The 21,467-nt window shown below is 40.4% G+C and overlaps 1 protein-coding gene across 8 annotated transcripts in view; it reads left to right on the top strand.

Annotated features, from left to right (window-relative positions):
• The window catches only part of Il12rb2 (interleukin 12 receptor subunit beta 2), a 73,949-nt gene extending 56,963 nt beyond the window's left edge, over positions 1-16,986 (top strand). For 7 of the 8 annotated variants that reach the window (XM_041679582.1, XM_041679521.1, XM_041679556.1 and 4 more), the window contains 6 exons: positions 3,399-3,497; positions 3,584-3,742; positions 8,072-8,209; positions 8,642-8,732; positions 11,910-12,009; positions 16,041-16,986. In XM_041679582.1, the coding sequence (XP_041535516.1) occupies positions 3,399-3,497; positions 3,584-3,742; positions 8,072-8,209; positions 8,642-8,732; positions 11,910-12,009; positions 16,041-16,574 (1,121 nt within the window). In that variant the 3' untranslated portion in view covers positions 16,575-16,986. The remainder of the gene's footprint in view (positions 1-3,398; positions 3,498-3,583; positions 3,743-8,071; positions 8,210-8,641; positions 8,733-11,909; positions 12,010-16,040) is intronic. The other variant, XM_041679574.1, reaches the window with a different exon arrangement.
• Positions 16,987-21,467: the final 4,481 nt, after the last annotated feature.

The following is a 21,467-nucleotide window of genomic DNA, read 5'->3' as shown; positions in this document are numbered from 1 at the left end:
AAAACCAGGAGATCCTCATTCCCAATCCTGCTATTTGTCATTTGAACTGTTATATGAAAATTGGGACCACTATTTCTAAGTGACATTTCTGTCAGGGGTTGCAATAAAGTGAGAAAAAGTATCTGAAAGCACATTAAAAGGACTAGAGAGAATCTAATGTCAATTTAAATTCAATTTAATGTCAATTTAAGTTCAGTATTGTGGTTCATGGTCTGGCTATATAGACAGCCTACCCAGGCCTGAGTCCCGGCTCCTTCCCTAACAATTGGGAGATCTTAGGCAGATTTCTGCTATGCCCCTTTTTCCTCATTTCAGTGGCTATGAGGACTGACTGTATTAATATATGGAAAATGCTCTGAACAGAGTTTAGCATATTTCAAGTACTAAATAATTTAGCTTCCAAGGTATTGTTACTAAATGTGTCAGAAATAAGAACTGAATAGATTTACAAGCTCAAAACACTAAACTACATTGTTGTTCCACCATGAACATCATTACTCCTCTCTAGGAATGTATATAAAACCTGCTTAATAAGGTTTACTTGAAGAAAAATATCATATTATACAATAACATATGAGCTGGTCCTTGACTGGGTGCCTCTTATATGGCCTGCCTGCCCAGACTTCTACCGGTATACAAGGCTGCATACAGTGAGCACCCAGAGAAAAAAGAGCAAGCCACTGAGAATCTAGAACTTTTCGTTTGGAAACCATTTATCTCATAGAAGAGAAATTTATAAGGTATAAGACAAGCGGTTTGATTATTTTTGCCGGTTTCATTATCTATACATCCAAAAGTATATGTGCATTTTTCCTTGGTTGCTCGGGAAAGCAAGATTCAAACCCTGAAAGGAAATGATAAGAAAAGAAGGCATTAATTCTGGTTGTTGTTTCAAACAGGGTCTCACTCTAGTTCTGGCTGGCTTAGAACTCACAGAGATCCTCCTGCCTCTGCCTGCTGAGTGGTGGAATTGAAGGATGCACTCATTATCACGCTCCAGAAGGTAGCATCAGATTTGAAAGCAACTTTATCGCTTGCTTCTGGGATAGTTGGAGGCTCTGCAGTGATGCCAGTTTCCCTTGGGAAGCTGGGGGCTCTGCAGCGGTGCCAGTTTCCCTTGGGAAGCTGGGGGCTCTGCAGCGGTGCCAGTTTCCCTTGGGAAGCTGGGGGCTCTGCAGCGGTGCCAGTTTCCCTCGGGTAGTTGGAGGCTCTGCTGTGGTCCCAGTTCCCTCAGGTAGCTGGAGGCTCTGCAGTGGTGCCAGTTTCTCTTGGGTAGTTGGAGGCTCTGCTGTGGTCCCAGTTCCCTCAGGGCCTATCATACCCATCAAATCAAATGACCCATGGACAGGAAACAGTGCCTAAACTGGGAGGTAATATCAAGATTCATCTCGAGTGCTGGGATTAAAGGCGTGCACTCAGGAGGCAGAGGCAGGCGGATCTCTGTGAGTTGGAGGCCAGCCTAGTCTACAAGAGCTAGTTCCAGGGCAGGCATCAAAGCTACAGAAAAACCTTGCCTCGAAAAAACAAAACAAAACAAAAAATATATATATCAAGATTCATCCCTCATGGGCAATTTGAACCTTGCCTTTCTTTGGGAAATCATATATTTCTATATAAATACCATAAAGTGGATATAAAATGAAATATTCAGAATCACTTCTGAATAATGCATTTGAATAAAAACAACAGAATAAAGTTGCAAAATAACCCATTAAGATTGTTCTGCCACTTGGAAATATTTGATTTGCTATTATTTTCTGCTGAACTGAAACATTCACAAATTCAGACGTTATTCCCCTTACAAGCTTCTTCTGACTCTGGCTGTATGGACGTCATCAGAGGGTCTGGAATGAGTCAGAATAAACCTGATTCCTGGACTGTGGAATGGCAGAGCTAGAGACTATCAGCCCATTCTGTTTGCCCACCGTATCTCAGTGTCTGGAAGTTCCTCTGTGAGACCTAGAGTAGCTGTGTCCCTCTCCCACATGCTTGTCTTGGTGTGTACAAAATTATTCTCAGTTACATTGTTTGTGGAAGAGATGCCTACTTTCTCCCACACAAGAGGTAAAACTAAATATCTGCAGGGGAAAAAAAAAAGTCCGTAAAATAGCTTATAAACAGAGACAAGGCCTTTGCCCAAGGATGTTGTGAATATAAGGTCAGCAGAGAGACATGAAATGAGCTTGGAAATTGGGTCCCATTGCAAAGGAAATGAGAGTCTTCCAAGTGTGGACTTCTTCCACTGAAGGTTCTTAAGGTGGGGAGCAAATACCCCTGAGGGGTGGTGTTCATACAAAATAATCCAAAAAAAAAATGTATCTCCTTAAGTTCAGAATCAGGAAAAATGTTTGCTAGGAAGGCTTTGCTCTTCTTGAAAGGGAAAATGTCAATGAAGACACACAGCCATGTATCTTTCCTCCTTGACTGAGAGCAAGCAGTTCACAGGAGGAAAACCCACAGTTTTCGATTGTGAGCAGTGCCCTCGCTCACATTTTGCTTTGCAAGGCTCATCAGGAACTCCCAGATCTCCACAGCACAGTGGGTTGGTTGGCTCTTCCCAAGTCATGGGACAGGAAAGTTAACCAAACACTGGAAATAAGAGCCACTTACCAGACCCTTCCAAAGGACGTATGATTCCTTATCCTCCATTGCCCTTCAGCCGGGATCCCATGGCACTCTGCAGACTAAGGTGGCAAATGTCTTCTCCACTTTTCTCTGGTTTATGAGCTCAAGTTGGTGCCCACTCTCATGTAAATCTGATCTTATCAGGCTCTCTTCCAACAATGGTTGTGGGATAATTTAATGGACTTTCATGTAACACACACACACAATTTAGGCAATAACTGTGTGAGGTAAAATTCCTCTGCAGCCCAAAAAGACATGAAGTCCTAGTCAATTATAAGAGTATGGGACACCAGTATGCCATAAGAGAGCCGCTAAGGTGCTATATCTGCAAAACTCTAGCGACTTCATATAAACAAGGGACTCATTTGTAGAATCCAATATTTTGCATGCTTGTATCTATATGGATATGTTTAAATCTTCATCAGAGCTTCTTAAAGGTCTTTATCTCCTTTTTAAGAACAATTACTCTGTTCTCTTAAATGAAAAAACTAGGCATAGTAATGTATGTCTGAACTCTTGGCCTAAGAAGGTTGAGGCAGAAGTATTGCTATGAATTTGAAACCAGTATGGGCTACATAGATAGAATTTATCAAAAATAAATAAATAAAATCCCTACATTTCTTGGAAATGGTACCTAATAATGAAAAATAAGATGCTAGGAAACTGTAATCTAGTCCATCCCTTTATTTTCAGTCCAGACTGCTTTCTTCAAACTAAGAAAAGCTAAAAATGATTTGGATGTGGTTATTAACACAACTCCCTTTCCTGTGCAGAGAACATCAATCCCTACGTCTGTTATGAAATTCAGGTGCATGCACTGTCAGAGGACCAAGGAGGTTGCAGCTCCACCCTGGGTGACTCCAGGCACAAAGGTGAACCTTAGGATCTTTCCTCAAGCTTCTGGTTTAGTGGCTTGGATTTGGAGGGTGACAGAAACCTCTTGTGTCCTTCTCCTCAGCACCTTTGACTGGCCCTCATATCATTGCCATCACAGAGAAAAGAAAGAGCCTTTTTATTGCCTGGTCCCGCATCCCAGCCCAGGAGCAAATGGGCTGCATCCTCTATTACAGAATATACTGGAAGGAACGAGACTCTGCTGCACAGCCTGAGCTCTGTGGTATGTGTGAAAACCAAGTGCTGAGGGGCCTCCTGTTTAGACGCTGGGAAAGCACAGACTGAGCATGTCCTCACTACACACAAGTGCTAGTACTAAGTCAGCACTTGTGAAATGAGTTGAATTATGAAGAATAGATACCCATATGCACGCATGCAAAATTACTGAATATGTGTTACACGCTAAGGAAACTGTTAAAGATACAGAAATGAAGTGAATGGGCCAGGCTCTCATAGTGCCTGCTCACAAAGACCAAAGTAGGAGGGCTAAAGCAAGAAGCAGGCCTGGGCTACATAGTAGACAGTGAGATGTAATTTGTCAAAACAAATTACAAATAGTAACACTTGTGGGTTTTGTTAAACTGGTGGACAAACACATAAAGTCAGCTTTGCAACCCAAAACTTATGGTTTAGCAGGAGTTCTTAAACAAATAAGAGGATATGACACTCAAGACAGCTAGGATTTAAATGGCATTGATTCTAAAAGCAGAGCTGGCAATTTAATGAAACAAACAGTAAAGGCACTTCACTATTAATTATATGAACCCTTGAACTCCAAAACATTTAGATATTGTTTAACTCTTCATGTTTGCAATTAGCATCGTATTATTTTCTTCTTGGAATGTATAAAATACAGCACAGTTTAGATAATTCTTTATGAACTATAATTGTTTTTTGGCTAAAAAGGCAAAATGATTACAATCAATTCTGACTGGAGCATTATCTCAAATGTTTTCATGAATCATTGCTTCATGGAACTAATCACTTGTAAGATCTGATCATCAGTTCTTTGATCTAATCAGAGCCGTTTTGTTTTTATTTGTTGTTGTATCTTGGCCTTCTCTGTTTCAGGAGCATTTGTAGGAAGAAGGGGCATTTTCATCCCTTCGTTGGCTCAAGTTACGGGCTCAAGAATGCAAGACTTGAGTGGCAGGCTCCAGAGCATTGATGCAAGAGAGCTTTTTGCCTAGGAACCTTGAGAGAAGCTGTCTTCTCTCTTGACGTTTCCCTCAGTTATGCCTCTCACTGTTAATTTTTATAATTAGTTTTGAGAGAAAATAAAATATCTTGGGCTGCTCTGTATATATATTCCTCCAAGGACGAAATTAATGCACACACAAAAACATGCTTGGGTCTTTTTCTATTTGGACCTGCACTTTCAATGATCTTTCCACCTCTGTGTCTGTGAGTTGACTCATTTTTAATTAACAGCTCTGTCGACTTTCCATCATTTGCTAGCTAATCTGTCACCAGGCCCATCAGGATAAGACAGTTCTAAAAGGCCTTCTAAAGACTGGCGAATCAACTGGCCTTTTCATGGGCTATTTGGGATCCTTCCTGTTATATTTGCCCCCAAAATTATTTTCCTTTTAGCAACATTTAAAGCAATGCCTATTTACAGCCACAAAGATCAATGTGGTTAGTTGGTCCTTGTAGCTGTTGCGGTAGATGTTGAAAATGACCTACTATATTTTGTCACAGATTTGTTGCTTCTAGAGCCTACACAGTGCTATTTTTAAATAAGTTAAAAGGCAAGATTCACAGTCTGATTTTTACTAGTCTAGATTATATTCCCACTTAATCCAGTAAGCACATATTGGTGAGTAAGCCCCATTCCTTATCCTCAGAGCCTTCAGTGTGCCGAGAGCTAGAAAAGTCTAAATAACCACTACAGTAATCCAGTGCAACCAGAAAGCACTAAATTCAAGATCATTCTAGATGGGAAAGATCAAGAAGGAACAAGACATCTGGAAAGAAAAGGGACCTGATAGCAGGAGGAATGTTGCCAGTGCCAAGAGAAAGGGGCCCAACCCTGTCTGCTTGGTTTAGGTACCCAGTCCCACAGAGTAGTACGAACATATGTGGAAGTATCAGTTCTTTGTCACTAGCTCTACAAGGACAAGTGAGGTAAGTGAAGAATTAAAAGTGCCCCAGCATCTCGGTGCACAGCCTGTTGTCTGAATATCTGCTGGCATGGCCATATGCGCTAGGTAAGCACACCTCCCTTCTGCAAGACACATGACACTGCCTGGCTGTTTGTCCAAAACTGTCTAGGCATTGAAGGACACAAGCTATGGCAATTCGATCACCATTTCTCTCTTCTAGAACACAGCCAGAGAGATAGTAGGTGCACTTACTAAGCACGGTATTCATTGAATAACAAGTGATTGAATTCATTCCCAGTATCAGTGCATCTGTTCAGCCTGGTCTTCTTGATTTCATTGCCACAGTCTTTCAGACGGTCAGCAGCGATCACACCCTTCTAAATTCATCTGAATTTGTCACTGAACCACCCGTTTAAATTTCCACCCACTGAAACCCACTGAGCCTTGAAGGGATCCCTTTATCTCTCCTGGGAATCACCCCAGAGGCAGCAGGACCAGTCTTTCTTGCTTGACTTCTCCCATTACACAACTCAGCCTATTTTGCCAACAAAACTGCTGACTCCACGACTCGCACCTTCCCACATCAGCTGCTATTTTTGTTCTTCAAATATGTACGTGCAAATGAACATTACCAGCCCATCACACCATAGACATCCCTCCTTTCTGCTCCAGTGTCTCATCTCACTTCCCCAGCCCAGGACATATCACACAGTTGGACAGCTGACTCCCTGGTGCAAAACCAACAGAAGCTCTTCCTTAAAAAAAAAAAAATTAAATCCTCTCCTTTAGGAATAGGAATCCCCGCACACATCTACTTAATCATATTGCTTAAGTCTATGTAAGCTATTTCACCAGGCTATAGCAGACCTTGGAATTTTCCACAAGGTATTTTTCTCAACAGGTTGTAAAATACAGCGGTTGTTCTGATAGTGCCTATGAAATGATCTGCTCAGGCCTTAGCCCTTTTCAGTGGGGCAGAAGGAACATTCTAGGGCTCCTTCTTACTACCTACCCATAATAAGTAGGAACAGACTGGTGGGCAGAGTCTGTTCTTCCTGTCACATGGTGAATTCTCTGAAGCGGTGCTGTGTGTTCAGAGCAGCCGACAGGCATCTGTAACTGTCCATGGGCCCATTTATGAAGTTAGACACAGTTTCCACTATTGTCCTCAGCATAGACACAGGCTGTCTGAGTGAGCCAGCAGCTACAGCTATTCAATTTCTGGCTTTGCAGATGCTGAGGATGAAACCCAGGAGATTGTGCATAGGAAGCAAACACTTTTAGCAAAGCTACAGACTACCCCCTCTGACCTTGATTTTCCAGCCTTCCTCTGATTCCCACATGCTGAAAATAAGGCTGGCACTACCACACTCAGTATCCCTCCCTAGTTGTTGAGAGGGCACCTTAAAACCCACTCCAGAACACTGCATTTACTACAGGCTACAACTACCTGTGATTCCTGCAGGAGAAAGGCAGCATCTGTACATCAATCCACACACAAGTTTCACTTGCAGAGAAGCTATAGGAGGGTTAGAGCATAAGAAGTGCCACCTGGGAACCAAGGAAGTCTCTAGTTTTTAATAGTTTTATGTCAAACTGAAGCTAGGCACTGTGAGTTCAAGACCAGAGCCTAACAAAAAGAAGAGCAAAAGCACAGTCTAAAATCTTCAAGTAGAGGCTGGAAAGATGGCTCAGCAGTTAAGAGCATGGGCGGCTCTTGCAGAGGATACAGGTTCAATTCTCAGCACCCTCATGGCAGCCTACCATTGTCTGCACCTCAGGTTTCATAGCTGGTGCCCTCTTCTGCACTCTGAGGGCACCATGCACACACTTGGTACACAGTCATACATGAAGGCAAACACCCATACACATAAAATTAAATAATTCTTAAATAAAAAACAAATGTAAAAGAGCTTCGAGTAAATGTTTCATTAATTGCTATAGATTTTTTTAAAAATATATTATCTCAGGGTAGGTGGTGACACATCTTTAATCCTAGTATTCAAGAGGCAGAGGCAGGTGGATCTCTAGGAGTTCAAGTCCATCATGGTCTACAGAGTGAGTTCCAGGACAGACAGACAGACCTATCCAGTGAAACCCTGTCTCAAAAAAGAAAAAAATCTATTATCTTAAAAATAGTTTTACACTAATCTCAGTAATTATAAAAACATATATGAAAATACAGATGTAGAAAACAAAAGAATTGCTTCAACTAAATCATTTCTGAAGCAAAATTAACAATTCTTTCAGAATATCTTTATCATGAAAAAAACTGTTTGCTATAGTAACAAGGCTTCACAAATGACCACGCCTATTGAGTACTAAGTGTTGATGAATTTTGATGCTGTTAAAACAGCAATATGCTTCTCCCAAACCAAACAATGCAACAAAAATAAGTGAGTACCCACATTGCTTATTTCCCTTACACAGCTGTGTTTTCCTTTCAGAAATTCCATACAGACACTCCCAAAACTCATCTCCAGTAAGCAGCCTGCAGCCCGGAGTGACATATGTCCTATGGATGACAGCTTTGACTGCTGCTGGGGAAAGTCCCCAAGGAAACCAACGGGAATTTTGTCCACAGGGTAAGAAGCTACAGGCAGCCAGTCCACTGTGGACTCTGGCACAGGCCCTTTCCCCTCGACTGACTTCCTTGCAAGCACTTCACACTTGCTGTTGAGCTATATGCTGCCCTCCCACCACACCGCCTGCATGAAGACAGTGCCAACTCATCTTCAAAATGCAGTAGAAATACTACCCCTCATCCAGGAAGCTCTGTGAGACGTATATACACCATTGTATATTCTCCGCACTTGTGAGCTAGGGAAGCCCTTGTAGGGCTCGAGTGCCTCTTTGAAAATATAATTGGATCCCCATAGTATCCTTCTAACAGAATAGTTAAAATTGAATTGGCTTTGTTCCTAAACCCAAGTACGCATGCACTGCGGGTTAAGGTCCAGATGATTCTGAAGTATTTACTGAAGATAACACCATAACAAGATTTGCTTACTTTCCAGGCAAAGCCAACTGGAAAGCATTTGTGGCATCAAGCATTTGCATTGCTATCATCACGGTGGGCATTTTCTCAGTTCGTCCCTTCCGGCAAAAGTGAGTTGAGTTGGTTATACCCTCCCCCCGCCAATTTAATATGTGTGTTGAGTATGTGTGTGTGTGTGGTATACATACATATATGCACATACGGGAAAACATGCATAGATATGTGGAGGGCATGCAAGAATGTTGGATGTGTTCCTTTATGCTGTCAGCCTTATTCCCTTTCAGGGTCTTTCCTTGACTCTTAAAGTTGACATTTAAGCTAGGCTGGTGGGCCAGCTAACTCCCAGGATTCTCCTGTTTCCTCTCCCTAACACTGAGCTTGTAGGCACACATGACTGATTTTAATTGGTTTTTATGAGTTCTAAGGAAGTGAACGAGATCCACATACTAGTACCCACTGAGCCATCTCTCCAGTCCTGTAAATGTATTTTAAAAATGTAAGTCATTGCTGCTGTGGGTCAGGTAGATACATCACTGGTAGTAGAATAAATTTATTCAACCTTTTTGGCCAAATGTATGTTAAATTTTTAAAAGTTTACCTCTAACTTTAAATTCCAAATATATTCAAAATATATCATATATGTATATAGTTAGTGAAAATATGCTTACTGAAATACTGGTCATAAGGAAAATATTTCAAATAGCCTACATGCTATACTCAGTGAGACTAAACCACATGCAAATAACTTACTGTTTATCCACTAAAGATATTGAAGTTCGATGTAATGTTATATTAGTTTTTAAATTTTGCAAACAGTATTTTTACATTTTGAGATAATGCATACACAGAAACATATCCATATACAGTTGAGGAGGAGCAGGCAGTCTGCCACTGCACTGGTGTGACTCAGCTCACCTGGCTAACTAGAAAGGTCTCCTTCCTACCTCGTCACTCTACACAGTGCTTCCCACAGGTACACCCCAAGAATTCCTTTCCCAGGTGGAGGACTGTTCTTCTATCAAGGGTATGAGTAGTTATGTTCCCGTTAGAACCTCCTAACAAGCTCTCAATATGTTGTGTGTACTCTACTGGCCTGAATCTATATAAGCGTGTAGCAGGTTCTTACCTGGGTAAAGGGCTCCTTTGGTAGCTCCAAAGGTGACAGGAACAAATTTCCTATTGCACTATCCTAATTTAGATTATATATTGCACTATATCATCCTATATCATCTGTGTGACCCTGTGATCTCACGGCTGTGGGAACTATAGCTATTATATTCTACAATGGGGGGGAGAGGAAAAGGGGTCAGTCTTCCCTTTTAAAGAGCTTGAAGGCTGCACATGATACTTGCAGTTATATCTCAATAGACAAAACTCAGTGAGGCAAGAGTGGCTAACTTTATGGTCTTTTAGCTGCATTCACTGTCATCCTGACAAACCAAGATCCTGAACTGAGGAAAAAGGAGGAAATAGAATATCGAGTGATGAACACTCTGCCCCAAAGATACACGACACAGCATAAATGGTGGTTATATCTCGAAACAAACCATAGGTGACTTTATTTTACCTATCTATTCTATAAAACTATCTATTATATAAAAATTGGGTAAAGGAACTTGTCACCAAGTCTGATGACATATTCATTGATCCCTAGAACCCACTCCCAAGTTGGTCTTTGATTTGACATGCACGATAGCACATGTGAACTCATACTAATATAAAATATTTAAATCTTTTAAAATTAATTTTAAAAAACATTATTTTGCAAAGGAAAATCAGTTCATTCTTCAACGTGAAGCTTTCTTCAGTTTGCCAAGTAATAGATGCCAAATACAACCAACTTGGCATTTTCCAACCAGTGCATTTTGGCAGATCTACCAAAAGATCACCAATGCCAAGTAATAGGTTCCAAATACAACTAACTTGGCATTCTCCTAGCTGGTGCACTTTGTCTGGCAGGTCTACCTAAAGATATCACCAAAGCAAAGCTCCTTAAAGACTTCGTAAAAGGCTGGATGCATGGTTCTGCAGTTAAAAAGAACCAGCTGCTCTTCTAGTGGGCAAATGGTACACTTTCTAGCACCCACATGGTGGCTCAGAACTGCCTGTTACTCTAGTTCCAGCGGACCCAATGCCCTCTTCTGGCCTCTGTGGGCACCAGGCAAAACATTCATATACATAAAAAGACAAAACCGACTATTTTTAAAAATACTTTGATAAAGCTTATCCTAGAAGTCAAAGAGAATCACATCCAAGCTATGACACACCATTGCCACATAACATATCTCACTATCTAACACAGTGGTTCTCAACCTGTAGGTTGTGACCCCGTTTGGGGTCAAGCAACCCTTTCACAGAAGTTGCATATTGGATATTTACACTACGATTCACAACAATAGCAAAATTAGTTATGATGTAACAATGAAAATAATTTTGTGATTGAAGTCACAACATGAGGAACTGTATGTAAGGGCTGCAGCATTAAGGTTGAGAACCACTAACAGTTAAATCATAGCTGGTCTTTCTTCATCAAAGTTTATCAGTGTTTGAACTATACTTTAAATTGGTTGAGATGGGGGGGGGGGTCTTTTTGAGACAGGGTTTCTCTGTGTAACCACCATAGCTATCCTGGAACTTTCTCTGTTGACCAGGCTGGCCTCAGAGATACTCCAGCCTCTGCCTCCTCTGAGACTAAAGGTGTGTCTCACCACTGCCAGGCTGGTTTTGATTCTTTAGTGTCCAATAGTTTGTCAAGTGCATTTATAAGCTTTTTGAATTTTTTCTCATCACAAGACCTCTTTATTTCTTCTGATCAAACTGTAATCAGTGTTAACAGGTATTTCTCTAGAATGACCTTTCCTTGGCATTTCAAACATGATTATATTCAAGATATTACACTATTCTGTATACTATTTTAAATATTCATTACAAAAATATTCATTCAATACAAATATTGTATTACAAACTCTATACTTTAATTAATTCATTAGTAAGATCCCCAAGCTTTGCTCTTCTATTCCCAGCATGTTACTGTACTGATAACATATTTAATGTTACTTGATGAATGAATGCATGGCTAAATAGTAAGAGATTACTAAAAACTAAGTGGAGCAACATTTTTTAGTCTATTTAGCAACTCTAACTTACTGCCATCCAGCCTTCAACAATGTTTAAGGGTTTGTCTTTTACTCTTTCCATACAAAAGAATCCTCTCCCCTAAATAACTGCAGCGAGAGCTTGTGCCTTTGGACACATTTTAACCAAATATCACTGTTTTCTTATTTTAGGGCATTTGCTTTCCTCTCTACTCTCAGACCTCAATGGTATTGCAGAACCATTCCAGATCCAGCAAACAGCACTTGGGTAAAAAAATACCCCATTGTGGAGGTAAGGTACAAAGTCACATTGGCAGCTAGTATAGTGCTAGTGATGACTGCATCTAAGGAAATCCTCCCAGGAATAAAATTCTGCGGGTGAGCTGAGTTGATAATGAATCATCACTGTTTTCTTCTGGACTCAAAAACAGTCCATGCATGAGAACTTCTGAAGCCCATGAGCTTAAGACCTACCAGGCTTTATGCCTCCATGAACTTTTATGCCCCTCCTTACTTAAACTTATTTCAAAAGAAAAAAGCAAGTTTGATCATTTGCCATTTGGAACAGCACCCTGTAAACTGACTGTTCCAAATACAGGCAAATGAATTTAACTTTCCCAATCCTGTGGGAGCACAGAACACAGGAGTTTTAATTTTTGTGGGAAGACATTGCATAAAGAAAAGGTATTATGGAAGAAATAGCTCAGCATACAAATGAAAGAGCACTGTGGATAGAAAAGAAAGGGGGCTTTATCACTGCTTAGAGGAGGAAGATGGGGTATCTCTGGAGAACTGAAAGTTGTGGCATCTAAAGTGCAAGAAGGAACGGAAACCACATGCCAATCTTTCCTGTTGTTGTGAGCCTTTTCTCAAGATTCTCTTGATTTACTTCCTTAAGTCAGAAGCCAGTGACCCAGCCTCTGCTTAGAGGAACTGCTCCTAATCACCTCTGCTTTAATTTAAGTCACTGCAGTTCAGCATCTTTGCAATTGGTTCTGGAGGACCCTGCTTTCTGTTGCACACATGGTAATATGTGCATCTTGGGTAACTTGCCCAACTATCTGAGTACCAAGTGTCAGCATTTCACATTTTATTACTGAAGGGGAAACAATGTGAGTAAAATGCTTTTTACTTTTGTGTTGAAGGGTTTGTTTCTGAGCTAGTGTTTCTAGCTCAGATTGGTCTCAAACTCAGATATCCTCCTGCCTCTCAAGTGCTGGGATTATGGGCATAATCCACCATGTCCACTTTTCACTTTTCATTTTCTTCCCAAGAACAGTCATACTTGGAGACTTCTTTCCATTGAAGGGTTTTTGTTTCCATTAAATTACAACAGCAAGAATAATGACAATGATAGATGCATATTCACAATACACTATATTATGTATGTACTAGTTAAGTACATAATAATAGTGCACCAATACTTTCTATGTAATCTACATATTATTTCCTATGTAAGCAGGCACTTTTAATTTCATATATCAACAATTTATTGGCAGCTATAAGTCATAGTATTATCCTGATTATTCAGATAAAGAAACTGAAGCAGAGAGCCAAATAACTTGCCCAATACTGTGATAAACAATGGGTCCTAAATTCATTTTCAAGCAGGATATGAAGACATTACACCTTACAACAGACCTTTAAACACAGGATGAGGAATATTTCTAGTGGCCTTTACCTCAGAGGTGAACAGACTCACCAGGGAGGTGTCCACACAACAGCCCTCACTGGATACAATCATCTATGGGAGTATGCGGATAAATCACCAGCCTTATAAGGTGCTTTGCTGGCATTAGAGAGGATTCAAGTACCAGGATTTGAATCAACTGACCTTGACAGTCTAAGCCTAAAACACAATAGGAGGCAGCTCTGGGATAGGTGAAACACAGACCTTCACATTCCCCATGGACATTGACCAGGAAATAGAGGCAGAGATGCTAGAGGCTGGACAAAATGCCAAATAAGATAGGCAAAAGTTTTGACAGTAAAGTAGCAGAACTGGCACGTAAACACATGCCCAAAGTCACATGGCAGAAGCACGTGTATCACAGCAATAAAGTACAAGTAAAACATGTATAAAGGAGAGACAAGACTTGGATATGCTTAACAGTTTTTAACTCACAAGTGCATATATGTATGTGCATATAATTCCTGAATAGGGCAGTTAAAGCAGGAACAATGTGAGCTATCATTGAGTCTCACAAAAATAAATAAATAAAGTCAAAGTTTGTAACACTTGCTTAATGTAGTTTTCCTGGGTATGAAGGAGATGGCCTTTAGAGAAGCCTGCCAAATACATAAGCCCATTATGGTGGCTGCCTCTGGAGTGAAGTTGAGAATAAATAGGGAGTCTTCTATTTGACCTATGAACTTCGCAAAAATAATCAATTTAATTGGAAAAAATAAGTAGCTTTTAGGAGCTGGAGAGATGACTCAATGGTTAAGGGCACTTGTTCTTGCTAAGGAGGACCTGGGCTCAGTTACTAGCATCCAAAAGGTGGCTCACAATTAACACCCCTAGGGTCCGATGTCTTCTGTACTCTGTAGGTACTTCACACATGGGTTACAGTACATAGATGCAGGCAAAACACTCATACCCACAAAATAAAATTTATGAATAGACTTTATAAATTTAGTTGATGAAGACTTTGAGACAACCCCACAGCCCAGTTTGACCTCTACAGTGTTTCAAAAAAAACATATTGTACTTTTTTGTACTTGATTGAGGCAAAAAAAAAAAAAAGAATTAGAAATAAAGATATACCTTAACACTCTGAAGGAAAAGACCAAACTATAGAGAGGATCACTGGAATGCTGTCTTATACAAACTAAAATTGGTGCCCATGGTGTTCCTGAACCATGAGGTTAAAGGAACCTTCCCTGACATTCTAGAAGCCAGCTCCAAGAATGTGCAGGGGAGTAGTCTGTCAGTACTGCTCCAGCAGCAGAACAGCTCACCTAGTAAAAAACAGTTTCTCCCATCCTGTTAATCTCTTCCAAATGTGGCAGCCTTGCTTTGGCACAGCTGCCATGCATACATGCATGTTCCAAGGCAAACCTACATGCCAGGACCAGCTTGAGGATGATCAGGGGAGGACTGACTTTTAAAAGAAACGATGGAAGCCATTCATGGAACTTTTCAATCTCATCACTCCTCTCGACACGTGCCATGCCCCCAAAAGTGGCCAAATCAGAGGCTAATTATACCAAGACCCTCTTGTGCCACTTGTCATTTATTAAATGAGAAAACCAGGGAAAGAGAGAGATTGATCAAAATTTCCCACGACTATCAAAGCTGGGACTCGTCCTCAGAACTTGCCAGACAGCTTACGTGTGGGTGACACTGAGAAGAAACTATGTGGAAGTGGGAAACAGATGCAAAGGAGGACTAGGGGCTGAAATCTTTTGATATAGGTCTAAGTGTAATGGCATGGAGCTCTACCTTGGGAAGCCCAGGCAAACTGTGGAACAAAGTAAGATGTAAGAAGAGCTGTAAAGCCTGGTAGGAGAAATGTTAATCAATTGCCAAGGACTTGAACTTGAAAACTGGCAGTAAAATATAAAGGAAAAAAAGACAAGGTAGTGCTAGTGACCAAAGAAATGTTGAGAAAATTAAGAGAAAAAATATCAAGACTAAATAAAGGGAAAGATGAAAACCTGTTACAGCAAATGTTTAAAATGCCAGTCTGACAAGAACATTACCTTATCTGAAACCACTTAATTCTATCAAAGCCCAAACCCCTTAGCAAGCCCTAAAGGGCTTAATAGCATGATGATGCTGTACTCGGGAGGCAGAGATCCAGGCTAGCCAGGATACTGTCCTTAATAAAAGTCCTTCATGAGTAGTCTTGCCCATTTCTAAATCCTGCTTTTTCTAGTACTAACAGGGTTGTGTAAGTGACTCAGTAGTAAAGCACTTGCCTTAGCATGTACAATCTGGAGTTTGATTCTTAGCAATGAAGGGTGGGGGGCAACAAACCAGCAGGCTCAATATCAATTTTGCCCCACCAACTCCAATAGAGAACCCACCTCTCTCCAGATTCTCCTCTAGCCTTTCATCTCTGCCTCCATGCCCTTGCCACTAAAAGAAAAAAAAATGGTATAGCTTGATTCAGAGACTAATTAAATGTTAAGTTAAACAGTGAGTCTGTCCTTGACTGAAATTTGCGATGTTGATAGTGTGGCATGGGTATCTGGCTCTGGCCCCTCCAAAGTTTAAAGGTCCAGCTTCTCACCTGAATCTGAGACAGGACTGGATATGATGTTTTGAAAATCCAGAGTCATCAAAGTAACCTATATATTCATTTTTCCTCCTCCCAGGAGAAGACCCATCTATCCATGGACAATCTCTTAATGGCCTGGCCCACTCCTGAAGAGCCTGAGCCCCTGATCATCAATGAGGTCCTTTACCAAATGACCCCAGTCTTCAAACAACCCTACTGCCCCAAAAGACAAGGGACTCTAAGTCACTCTACCCCCAAGGAAGACACAATATATATTGCCTCCAGTCCACTACCTACAGGAACTCTCACTGCTGACACAAGACAACTAGTGAATCTATACAAGATGCTAGGAAGGAGAGAACCTGACTCAAAACTGGGCAACCTCACCAATTCCTTGACAGTTGCCCCAGTGGACTACCTTCCCAGCCATGAAGGCTATTTACCCTCCAACATGGAAGACCTCTCTCTACATGAGGACCCTCCAACTGATTCTTTAGAACTGGAGCACCAACACATCTCTCTTTCCATTTTTGCATCAGGTTCTCTTCGCCCACTCACCTTCTGTGGTGAGAGGCTGACTCTGGATCAGTTAAAGATGAGGTATGACTCCCTCATGAGTAATGAGGCTTGATGCCTAGAAAGTCAGTGTATCCCATTAATATAATTACTCCAGTGATCACCATCGTTGGTAGTATCGGGACAGTGCAGACAAGCTAGCTGTCTCTAGTTCCACCATAGGGACTTGCTGCCTTTGATATCTTGGGTCTAAACTTTCAATCCACAAGAACTTGGACTTTGCTGCTTTATTTCTTTATATATAACTGTAACCTGACTCCGCCCCCTCTTCTGTATCACCACTGGGTAAGTCAACTGTCATTCTAAAAATTCTCCTTACCAAAAAAAAAAAAAAAACAAAAAAAAAAACTAAAGATCCAAAACTTTTTTTCTTAAAATGCCAAATCTAATTCTACCCCCATCCTATTCTCTACAGTGACTACTTTTCTGTATCTGGTATTTTCATTTAATAAAGTTACCTATTGCAATTCTGTACTTCCTTTCCTAACCTACCAAATTAGCAATGTGTCCATACAGCCCAGTCCTGCCACCTGTTTTCAGTCTTTGTTTCCTATGCAAGTCTAGTCAGCTTGTTCATAAACATCACTGCTTCCTGCTACTCTGGAAAGTAAGTCTGGAAGAGTTCTCAAAATATTAGGCTTCCCATTACATTTCTATTCTACCCTACTAACTACTGTCCAGCCATCAGCTTTGGCATCTCTGCACCCATCAAGTGTCCTCAGTTGATTGCCATGACAAGGATACCTTCCCAGAAGCCAGCCAGCCTGTTATGTACGGTATTGTTCAGTTTTCTCCTACCCAACTGCTTTTCTCCCTGCTCCCCAGAAGACAGTGAAATCTTATCAAAGTTTCCCAACCCTAACAATGTCTCTTCCATGCTTTCCCTCATCAAGACTTCCAATGTCACTTTGATCTACAACTTGGCAAAGTCTTCCCAGTACAGTGCATGTCATCTGTCACCACTCCTGTTGGCCATTTTAGCTTGTTTGCTTCCCACCAGCTATTCTAGCACAAGCTTGACAAAGAACAAACAAAATCCACATAAGGGACTTTCACTTTTAAGGTGCATTAAGCAGTCTCACTCTGCCCTATGAGAGAGCTCACCAAATGACAGAGCAACAGGTAAACTTTCCCAAGTAATTTTTACAATTTGCTTGACTCCCAGATAAAACTCCAAGCTTCAAGTCTTTCATCCCTTGGTATTTTTAAATTCTAAAATATATTCCACCAATCTACTTTTTAATTCATAAATGAACCGAAATACCAGTGTACAACACTAAGGGACATGGGAAATCTTGGATGTTTTGGTTTTATTTTGAAGGTGTGGGAGTGAAATCCAGGAGTTTGTCAGACAAACTGTGTCCAGACCTCAGGTTCAGGTAGGAATTCTCAAACTGTCCTGAAATTTCCCAAAAGCCAGGGGTTTTGTCCTACTCTTATCTTTCAGGTTAAGTGGAATGTCAAGCCATCTCTTACCCTCTCCCCACTAGTTCTATCTAACCCTATCACCATTTTTTAGCTCCCTTTACAACTACAGCTCACCCATGACGTCCTGGAGCAGGGGTTTAGAGAAAGAAAAAAAATAAGTTCTAAGTAGGGTCTGTTCTTGAGTCACCAGAAAGTTGCCTCCTGTTCCAATAGCAAAGACCAAGCAAGGCCGCCCAAGGTTTGCTTTCATCCTAGCTTGCAGACTCATGTCCACTTTAAGTTTCTTTATAAAAGCTTTACTTGAAAGGGTAGAACTTCCAGAATAAAGCATTTTCAGATAAGAGCTTCATAGAAAAACCTTCCTTCTTCCCTAAAATAGAAACGCAATTCAGACTAAAACAGATATAGCAGCAGCCTAACACATTTAAGAACTTGGGTTGGATTCCCTGGCAACACGAGGTAAGGGAGGCTTTTCAATGTGAGTGATGCAAAGAATCAAGTTAGAATTCACAGCTTACACCAAAAAACATACAATAAAACTACCATGAAACACAAATAGAAAATGGGTTCCGTAATAAGGCTCTCGTACAGATAAGTATGAAAGGCGGCACTTCAGTAACACGAAGTACATAATTGTGGTCAACTGTAATTAAAGAAATGCAAACTAAGTACTACTTAAGTATTTTCACCATATTAGCAAAGAAGACAGAACAAATAAGACAGTATTAATCAGAGCATCTGGACAATATTCAGTAAAATTCTAATGGTCAGCACTCAAATTTTCATCAACATAGCCAAGAGCAGTTTAGTTAGAACACAGTATTTCTCAATGAGTTAAAATGGTGGTCCTTTGAAACCTAGTGTTTCTGTACAATGAAAATACTGTAGAGTTCAAGGAAATTGACTTTATATAATTTTTAATTCTAAACAAAAGCTAACTAAACTGCATTGTGCCACTGGCTAATGTGTTACACTTTCTTTCTAGTTGTGGCAATAAAACTCGTGGTCTTATGCATGCTATCAAGCAGCATGTAGGACTTGCCTTTCACATTTTGATATCCCTAAAATTAAGATAGGGCATAAAACTGATGAAAAACATACAATATAGACAGAGCAGTGGTTTAGAGCTATTTGCCCTTACAAAGGACATAGGTTCCACTCCCAACACAAAGATGATGGTAGCTGTTCCTCCATGACTAGAGCATGCATGGTACACATACTTAACATGCAAAACTCTCATAACCACATAGGATGGCTTAGAACCGCCTGTTAAGTCTGGCTTGGGGGGGGGGGGGAGCACAATGCAATGCCTGTGCTTTCCACACTAAGTGAACATGCCCATGTAAGTACATTGGATCTGCCTGGGTAGACTCAAATACTATTGGAACCAACTTCTATGTCTGCTTTATATTGGTACCATAAATCATGGACTAGCACTGAAGGAAGCCATGGCGTAACTGAAGTGGAAAGCTGCTTACTGACTTGTTCTCAGCACTCCAAACTCCTGCACACAGCCCATTAAACTATGAACATGTCCACAATCTTCCCCCAAAGCAACAAGGCCTGGTCTGTCACAGCAACATTTCACTGCAACCATCCTAGTTTATTTTGTTGCTGTGATAAAACCCTGACCAAAGGCAAACTTGAGAATAAAGGGTTTGCCTTATACATTCCAATCACTGTTCATCCCATTACTGAATAAAAGTCAGAACAGGACCCTAGAGGCAGGAACTGAAGCAAGACACCATGAAACTGTTCACTGGCATGCTCAATTTTTTTTTAAATACAGCCTAGGAATACATGCATGACAGCTCCACACCAATCATTAACCAAGAAAATGTCACCATAGATCTAACATGAGCAATTCCCCTCTTCCCAGACAACTCTGCTTTTGACAAGCTGACAAAACAAAAAAAAAAAAAACTTATCACACTGATAAAATAAACCATGCTTTTTTCCTTGGGAGATGTGGAAAGCTGGCTTTGAAGGTAGGTCCTTGCTATGTAACAAAACTAGCCTTCTGCTTATTACTTTTAACTCAGTTTCAACTATCACCAACCCTAGCATGCCTTTTAAACACTACTTAACTAAGAAGATTCCCCCCCTCCTAATTTTACCCAATTTCTACATTTTGAAGTATGGCTTAAGTTATTTAAGTCAAAAAGGCATGTCTTAATTTTGTGCCATGAAAAAGCTTTTCAAAGTCAGTAAAAAAGTCTTTTTTTCTTTTCACTCTAGTTATCAAAACTACATTGTGGTTACTGTTTCAGAAAATGGATATCCATTAACTCTAGACAACTGATCTCATAAACCTCTCACAAACCCTCAAGAATATTTTTACTAGAACACCAAGTCCAATGCAGTGGCTCATGCTTTTAATCCTACAACTCAAGGCCAGCATGGTCTTTGTTTACATAGTTCCTGGCCAGCCAGGAACAGACTGCAACCCTGTATTTAAAAACTGTATTTAAGTACCTTAAATACTTAACTTAAAGACCCTAATCAGCCTGTCACTAATATTCACATAGAAGCAGAAATAACTATTCCATCACAACAAAGACTTCTGACCAATTTGTGTTCCCTCAAAACATTGGTTTCCCTCAACCTTGGACAACTCAACTTTTAGGTTCAATTCCTGTAATCAGAAAATTGCCGTGTTTCTATCTCTTCCACCTTTCTCAGGGAGGTGATTACTTTAAAACTGTACTTAACTCTCAATCAAGTGACTGATGAAACTGAAAAAAGCACCCATGCTCTCCTCTAACTACAAAGTGCTGGTAAAGCTTCGCAGTCAGTTTACTGGAAATGTTCTCTACTTTGGAAAAGATTACCTCTATCCTATACCTTTTAAAATGAGATGCATGGAAGCTATACCTATCAATACTAATAAAAAATTAACCAAGATTCTTTCTGATATAGTGACAAAGTATCACAGGCTTTTGAAGTCATAATAAACTGTTACAAACAAAACACAGTAATTGAGGCACATACTACATAACTGAGATAATGATTTACTATTCCACCTCGACGCCGACAAAAGGGCAACGAACTGGTCAGGTCTTCCACACAGCAAAGTTGTATGTTAACACACAAGGAAACCCTTCATAAATACACTTAAAGGGGTATATGAAATCAAGCTGAAACCAATAAAAATTCTGAAATTCAGAAATATGTAAAAGAGCTGCCAGTTACAGTCGTGGTGCTTATCTATAAGCTGCTCAAAAAACCAAGGCTGGAGATGCCCAGTTTCAATTCTGAGGACTGTCTCTAGAAAAGAAAAAAACACTCACATCTCATCAAATTGTCTATCTTTAAATTCACAAATCATGGAGATCTAAGCATTTTCATGTATGTAATGGGATAACACTATCACACGCCTTATTAAGTCTAATTTTTTATTCATTACTAAATGCTGAATTATTAAAACAGCCCCGTCAAGAACTTCGACACAAACTGCCACCAAACCTAACATTAAATCTCTGTGGATTCAAAATATAAAAGAATCTTTATGTGTACTCAA

Source organism: Microtus oregoni, unplaced genomic scaffold (genome assembly GCF_018167655.1).
Source record: "Microtus oregoni isolate MIOR12 unplaced genomic scaffold, Mior012 000002F_ref0000024, whole genome shotgun sequence".
Taxonomy (NCBI): Eukaryota; Metazoa; Chordata; class Mammalia; order Rodentia; family Cricetidae; genus Microtus; species Microtus oregoni.
This window is presented reverse-complemented; position numbering and strand designations above follow the sequence as displayed.